General features: G+C 39.2%; 1 protein-coding gene across 1 annotated transcript; it reads left to right on the top strand.

Annotated features, from left to right (window-relative positions):
• The first annotated feature begins 5,455 nt into the window (after positions 1 to 5,455).
• LOC147629665 (uncharacterized) lies at positions 5,456 to 7,176 on the top strand. The gene is made up of 3 exons (XM_086811177.1): positions 5,456 to 5,700; positions 6,161 to 6,235; positions 6,912 to 7,176. Exons 1-3 carry the CDS (start codon positions 5,530 to 5,532, stop codon positions 6,993 to 6,995), a joined length of 330 nt encoding a protein of 109 aa, XP_086667303.1. The 5' UTR covers positions 5,456 to 5,529; the 3' UTR covers positions 6,996 to 7,176.
• Positions 7,177 to 8,064: the final 888 nt, after the last annotated feature.

Raw genomic sequence — 8,064 nt, forward strand, 5'->3', positions numbered from 1 at the left:
TTTTGCCAATGGTGCCAGTTGTTGCTTAATGCTTTTATATCTGTTCAAGTGTGTAACTAAAGGTTCACTTTCCTTCATATCCAATTTGTAGAATTACATTAACAGATTTATCTTTGAATTTTTAGCTTGTGTGCCAAATAATTTATTGAGTTCATCCCATGCATCTTTTGCCCATTGTATCCCTGTGATGTGATGAATGATTTCATCATTTAGACTGAGTGCGATAAGTCCCAATGCTTTTTTATTCCTGATCTTCCACTCATTTTTCCCTCTCACCTCTGGGAATTCATATCTTCCCTCAACTAGCCCCCACAGATTTTTCCTCATGAGCAGATACATGGTTTTTGTCTGCCATGTGTAAAACTGCTCCCCATTAAATTTGGCTATCTCTTGTACCGTACTCATGATAATGTGAAGGGGGTCTTACCTCTTGATACAATTTCAAGATTTAAGGGCAGTGTCTACCCTTTTACAACTCAATCTGGTGTTTAGGAGATGATTACAACAGATTTTATCAGCATAAAATCACCAGAAATTACTTTAAATCAAGGGTAACCAATTTGTATGGAATGGTTGGAGTATCAAACCATCTCCGAATTGCAATATGAAGATATAGGGATCTGTATCAGATACCTAATGGTTAATTTGAACCCTCAATTGCACCAAAATATAGTGATTAGCATTGATTAATCAATGATTAGTAAATTAATCCAAAAAACAGAGTATGCGGGGAGCCCAGATCTGAGGCCTTAGAGTTCAAATGAGCTCAAATGCTTTCAAGGCCATCAATAGCAATCAGTCTAGTAGAGGATTGAGCCAAGAAACACAAGATTTGACCAAACATTGAATGCTTAATCTCTATTTTACCAAAGTCACCTGTGTAGATTTGATGAAGAGCTTGGATCTCACTGTAGACTTGATCAAATCAAATTCTGACTTCACCAGCTTGTAGAACACCCTTGAAAACCCCTAGGGCCAAGAGGAATTACACCCATTGCATATGTGGAAGACAAGATCTCCATTTTTTACAGAAAAAGAAGTAGTGGAAAATTCACAATTTTCTCCTGATTGCGCCAGCGTTTTGATGAAATTCTTGAATGGGCTGGAGCCCAATGGGTATGGCTAGCTATGGCTGAAAGCTTTTGAGCTAATGTTGAGCCTACAGGGAGAGGGAGCTCCTCCACTGGCTGGAGGTACAGTGGGCTAGTTGAAAATAACTTTAAAAAATGATTATTTCTTAATTATCTACTAATTTTAATTAGTTAGATAATGGGCTCATAAACTTGATGGATTCTAGGCTAGGCTTTGATACCATGTTAAAATTACAGCAATGTGATGAGCTATGGTGGATCAAATGCTAGAATCAACATCATTAATAAAGAGATTAGATAATAATTAAGATGTGATTAGTGAGCAATTAACTGATAGCTTAATGTAGGCATGGATAATCAAAAACCAGCAAGTTCTCATTAGGCCAATGCCTCAATTTATAGAGTTTACATCCAAGCATCTAATCCCACTGATTTCTCCTTGATTCACTCCACCTCTTTTGCTTGATTCTCTCCACCTCTCTCCCAGAATATCTCCACACCTAAATCTCCTCATGCTACCCTTTATTCTCTCCCAGTAGATTCTTCTCACCTTTTCACAGGTTCTCTCACATTTACAGATTCTCTTTTACAGCCTCTAGCCAAGGGCTTGTTCCCGCACACACCCTTTGGTAGAGGCACTTTTTGAAGTCTTTTGGTGATCTCAATGAGCTCTAATGGTGACTATGATGGTAGTTTATGATATGTAGATGGTTTGACATCATGCACATGTCATTTGGGGGTCATTTTGAAGTGTTTTCATGAGAGATTTGCAAGTGGTTTCGATATCAACTTGGGCTGCTATGACAGTCCATTATGCTTCAAGAGCACTTCTTTCATGATTGGAGGGTCTAGTTCCACGTTGCTCATGGATAAGGCCACTTGGTAATCTTTGGAGTATGTGTAACAATATGGCATACTTGAGGTAGGTGTTACTTGACCAAGTGGCATGATTGGTATGGAGAAAATGGGCAATAGTTAGGATAATAAGCATGCTGTAATTTCTGGACAATTTTGGTGAGCTCCATTGTTGGGATCAATGCTCTACTTCAACAAGCTTCAATGGTCATCACAATGGAAGAATATGATGCGGGACATGTTTGGCTAAAGTGTATGTATCACTTGCAGCCTACTTCATAGAGTTTTCATGAAGAATTTTTTAACGGATTTCATCTACAACAAGGGCTACCACACAACATTTCCATACATATGCATCGGAGATAAAGTTTTGTGGACTTCCTTACATTTGGAAAGCATATTTGGGACCTTCACCACTTCCCATTGATTTCATTTGAGGCTATATTAAATTGTAGATATCTTGTATGATTTTGATGAGAACAAAATCTTTGGGGAAGGGATGGTTTGTAATGAAGCAAAACTAAGGTCTAAACATGTAAATAATGGGCCACGGGCAAAGCTACTATAAATAGGGCCTTGGGTTCATTGTAGGGATATTCATATCTTGGACACTTACATGTACTCTTAGCTCCTTTTTTTATAGAGATGGCTTTTCATGGTGTAGGGCTCATGGTGGCAAGCTTGATAGCCATCCTCATATAGTGAGAGATTAAATCGCTTAGGCCTTATGCACATACCTTCTTTGCTACATGTGCATGTGGATTTATTCTCTTTTCATCTCATAATCACATGGATTTTTCATATCTATACAAGATTAACCACAACCCCACCTCCCTCCACGTGGGCAAAGGAGGTGGGGCTAATTCAAAATAACCACTCCTCCTCCAAGCGTGAGGAGGAGCCAAATCTCACATCTTCCAATGCAATTTTGAATTTGAATCTAAGAAGATCTTATCTCACATCTTTCAATGAAATCTTTGTATACATGCTTACATACCTATAGATACACACACTTATATATATTATGTATGTATGTGTATCTATAGGTATGTAAGCATGTATATATAAATAGTGTGCATGTGTGTGTGTGCGTGAGAGAGAGAGAGAGAGAGAGAGAGAGAGAGAGAGAGAGAGAGAGAGAGATTACATGTAAGATGCATTTATTTGAGAGTGAGCACACCTCACCACTCATCCCTACCATTAAAATTTAACTAATTAAAATTATATATATGTGTGTGTAAATCTATTTAAGTGTGTGTGTGTGTGTGTGAGAGAGAGAGAGAGAGAGAGAGAGAGAGAGAGAGTTTCTATGTGAGAGTGTGTGTGTGTGTACATGAGAGAGAGACACAGAGAGAGAGAGAGAGAGAGCCTGAGAATTTCTATGTAGGAAATAGTTTGTGTGGGAGGAGATAGTGTGTGTTTTCATTAGTGTATGCGTGTGAGAGTGTGTAGGGGGAAAGAGTGTGTGTTTGCATTAGTACATGTGCATGTGTGTGTGTGTGTGTGTGTGTTTGTGTGTGTCTGAGTGGAGGGGAGAGAGAGAGAGAGAGAAACACACAGAGAGACAGAGACATGGAAGTCTATGTGTGAGAGTGTGTAGGAGGAAAGAGTGTGTGTTTGCATTAGTACATGTGCATGTGTGTACATGTGTGTGTGTGTGTGTGTGTAAGAGAGAGAGAGAGAGAGAGAGAGAGTTTCGACATTTGAGTGTGTGCATGTGTATGTGAGAGAAAGAGGGTGTGCATGTGCATGTGCATGTGTGTGTGTGTGTGTGTGTGTGTGAGAGAGAGAGAGAGAGAGAGAGAGAGAGAGAGAGATTACATGTAAGATGCATTTATTCAAGAGTGAGCACACCTCACCACTCATCCCTATACCATTAAAATTTAATCTAAAATTTAATTAATTAATTAATTAAAATTATATATATATGTGTGTAAATCTATTTAAGTGTGTGTGTGTGTGTGTGTGTGTGTGTGTGTGTGTGAGAGAGAGAGAGAGAGAGAGTGTCTATGTGAGAGTGTGCGTGAAGAGAGAGAGAGTGTGTGTGTGCATGAGAGAGAGACAGAGAGAGAGAGAGAGAGGCTGAGAATTTCTATGTAGGAGATCGTTTGTGTGAGAGGAGATAGTGTGTGTTTTCATTAGTGTATGTGCGGTGTGTACATGTGTATGTGTGTGCATGTGTGCGTGTGTGTGTGTGTGTGTGTGTGTGAGAGAGAGAGAGAGAGAGAGAGGCAGATAATTTCTACGTAGGAGATAGTTTGTGTGGGAGGAGAGAGTGTGCGTTTAGATTAGTGTATGTGCGGTGTGTACATGTGTGTGTGTGTGTGAGAGAGAGAGAGAGAGAGAGACAGAATGGGGCAGACCTGGAGAGAGAGAGAGAGAGAGAGAGATGTAATGAGGGAGGGTGAAAAGAGAGAGAAAGAGAGTGAGAGATAGAGAATAAAAAGTAGCTTTTAATAAAATATAAATTAAATAGAAAACATATATGTATATGTGTGTATACATGTGTGTGTGTGTGTGTTTTTATTTACATTTATATATACATACATACATATATATATATATATATATATATATATATATATGTATATATATATGTATATATATATGTTTGTGTGTGTGTGTGTGTGTGTGTGTTTAGATGTGTGTATGATATATCTATCTATATATTTAAAAGTGACCACAACTTATCACCCATCTCCGCACATTAAAATTTAATCAAAATTAATTAAATTATGTCGATGTTTGTATTTATATTTTTAAATACATGTATATATGTATAAGTATATGTGTCTATGTATAGGTTTATGTATCTAAAACATAATATTGTATATACTATATATTTACATATGTGTATGTGTGCGTGAGAGAGAGAGAGAGAGAGAGAGAGAGAGAGAGAGTGTAAGTGAGAGAGAGAGACAGAGTGTAAGTGAGAGATTGAAAGAGAGAGAGAGAGAGAGCGCGCTTCTATGTGTGGGAGAGTGTAAGAAGAGAGAGGGAGTGTGTGCATGTGTGTGTGTGTGTGTGTGTGAGAGAGAGAGAGAGAGAGAGAGAGAGAGCAGGTGTGTATATGTGTGTGCATGTGAGAGAGAGAGAGAGAGAGAGGGAGAGTTTCAACATTTGAGAGTGTGTATACGTGACAGAGAGAGGGAGAGGGTCATGTGCATGTGCATGTGTGTGTGTGTGTGAGTGAGAGAGAGAGAAAGAGAGATGGTTGTAGAGAGGGAATAGTTCTTTTCTGGAACCTTGGCCGGCCGCAGCAATGCGCGGGTACAATACTAGTGTGTTTGATGCTCATCAAATGTGGGGGGAGAATTTTGTGGAAGGATCCTGGGACGTGTGTATTTTGTGGGATGTGTGGAGTGCCACACGTGCAGCTCGTGTGCCTCATGGGACGGGGTTCTAAGGAGCGTGCAACAGTGCAAGTTGTAACTTCAAGCTGACTCAACAAGCATATCGCCAGCACGTACTAGAAGCTTATCGACTCTTTCTGAAAACATTAACACGACCGCCCCCAATAGTGATTTTCCTCTCGCTGAGCTCCATTTTTACTGCAATCGGACAGCTGCAGCTTTTCCTGTGCATGGCTATGGCGCTTCTCATCAATCACGGGTCCTCCTCGACGTCTTCGCTTGCTCCCATCGCTCGCAGGCTTCTCTGCGCAAGGCATAGCCGGCGGCCTTTCAGTGCCTTTGATGACAAGGGGAGTGTGCTCCGAGAGGAAGAAAGAAGCCGTGAGGCTATTTACATGAGGGTATGTAGTCAATTTCCTGTATCTAACCCCAGCCTGTAGGCCTATGCCGCCTGAATCAAGCCTTGCACAGTGGGATTAAGTAGTGGGTTTTTTTTTTGGCTTAATCTATGGATTATGAGCAAATCGAGTATTGAGCAGCGTTCAAGCTAATTTCAGTGGGTTGGTGGCTGCGATCAAGTTAGGGATTTAAAGGCGTTGGGCAGTGCCTAACCTCTCAATTAAGCACTGGCTTTATGCGTAAATCAATCAGTGAGCTGAGCCACTGCGTAATTGAGAGATTAAACCTCATATAAGGTTAGACAGTGGGTTTATGCTCAGGTAGTGAGCAGCGGTTAAATATGTCCACTGAGGTTAATCAGTGGGTTTATGCTCAGATCATGGGTGGTATTAACCTTGATCTCATGAGTCTGTGCATGAAGTGATTTGGTATGAATTTAAATCAATTACGAGTCGTTTGCAGATAAAAGAGACGGAGCTCTTGGAGAAATTGCGCAAGCAGGGAGAGAAGCTAGAAGAAATAAAGAAAGCTCTCGTGGTAAGGAATGCTTATATGGTTCCATTTTGATACGATTCTCTCCATTTTTGTTCATTTTATCTTATTTTTGTTAGCCATTATTAAATATATTAAGCACTTGAATCACTAATCATGCTAACTATGGTGTTTGTAATTGCATGGCAAGAATATATTAAGGTCTTATAAGGCCGATTTTCTTCATGAATTACTGCATGGTCATGTCCATCCTTTATTCACACTCTTGTACACAGGGGTTAGTTTTTTTTTTTACCCCCTTTCTTTCTATAGCATCTAGTAAGAGTGCATTCCTGGTATATTTATAATGGAATTTTTTCCTATTCATTATCTATTTATCCAAGAGAAGTCAGGCTAATGATGGTTACCACATGCCTTATTTTTTGCTATTCATTGTCTATTTATCCAAGAGAAGTCAGGCTAATGATGGTTACCACATGCATTTAGTCCCAGATAAAACTTCTATTAGTTGGTTCTTGAATTTCGTCTTATAGATAAATGAATCTTATTACATTCTCTCACTGAAATGTTCAAAAAGAACAGCCAAGTTTTAGATCGATTTTCACATATTGTATCAATTGGCTGTTGTATTTTGTCCTCTAGAGAATTGGAAATTATAGGCAGTGATTATTTTATTTTATTTCATAACAAACTTTAAAATTGGTCTCTCGTGTTTAATTAGGACTATAAAGAAGGTCAAGTCTCTCTAGAAAATTGGTTGTACTCCTCCAAGGTAGCCAGCCAAGAGCATCGCAAGGTGATTTGAAAATGAGGAGAGTTCGGTGCGGTCCTCTACCAATCCACCACTTAATCGAGAACACCACAAGTTGATTTGGAAAAAAAAGACCATCTACAAGTTGAGTTGGGTTCATAGTTTTGCATGTACAAAGTGTTATAGCTTGTTGTTTTGTATTTAGTTGTATAATTACACATTGTAATTGGGTTTATAGTTTGCATGTACAAGAAGAGTGTGTGTGTGTGTGTAAATGAATATTTTCCATTATGTTATTTGAATGATCCTTTGTAAAGCGCTCTTTAGTTGAATGGATTTGATTCCTTGCACGATAGAATAAATCTCTCATTTGATTGCGGGATTCTTGAATAAAACTACTATGAAGTATGTTTTTAGCATTTTTAAAATTGTAAAAAAGTGTGAATGCCATTGCCAGGGTGGTGAAGCGTAAGGTGAAAGCATGTGAAGTGCTTTCGTGCTATAAAGTTTATGCGAAGGTAAGAGTTCATGAATGTGTGAGGACTCAATAAGCAACTAAATTTGTTTGCGATTAATTAATGGTGGATTAACTTTTTCTCAGTTTTATGAAAGTGAAGTCGAGTATGCATTGGCATTTGTCTACACGTGTGGCGTTTTGGATTAACTTTTCCTCAGTTTTATGAAAGTGGAGTCGAGTATGCATTGGCATTTGTCTACACGTGTGGCGTTTTGGCATGCTCCTCTGTTGCTTTCTTTCGGGTGGCACATTCCCATGGCAGTCGCCTGGCTTATCTTTGGTGTTGCTGTTTACTAGTGGTGGTTATGCTCCTTGGTTTTTACATATATTGTAAATCTTACCGGGCTTGCTCGCAGATTTCGATGTTGCTGCTTTTGCCTGTTATTTGTTGTGTGCATTTTGCAGTTGTTGGGCTCTGCGGTGTTTCTTGTTTCTCGTGTTCTGGAAAGTGTATCCTCATCGGTCATTTCTTTCTTATTTCCGACAAAAGCATTGCATATGCCGTCATCTCAGCTGATATGGTATTTGACATGTTCGTATGCATCGCTTTGCACGTTCTGTGTCACCACATCATCGCCAAATTTGGGGACTTCGTGAATATGCAAA

This window comes from Cibotium barometz, chromosome 17 (assembly GCF_041138505.1).
Source record: "Cibotium barometz isolate CiBa-2024 chromosome 17, ASM4113850v1, whole genome shotgun sequence".
In the NCBI taxonomy this organism is placed as follows: Eukaryota; Viridiplantae; Streptophyta; class Polypodiopsida; order Cyatheales; family Cibotiaceae; genus Cibotium; species Cibotium barometz.

What these genes read in the sequence shown, in the direction of transcription:
- LOC147629665 (XM_086811177.1), top strand. Translation starts at nt 5,530, where the DNA reads ATGGCTATGGCGCTTCTCATCAATCACGGGTCCTCCTCGACGTCTTCG. An exon ending in GTGAGGCTATTTACATGAGG is followed by an intron (nt 5,701 to 6,160) that starts GTATGTAGTCAA and finishes AGTCGTTTGCAG; the next exon opens with ATAAAAGAGACGGAGCTCTT. An exon ending in AAATAAAGAAAGCTCTCGTG is followed by an intron (nt 6,236 to 6,911) that starts GTAAGGAATGCT and finishes GTGTTTAATTAG; the next exon opens with GACTATAAAGAAGGTCAAGT.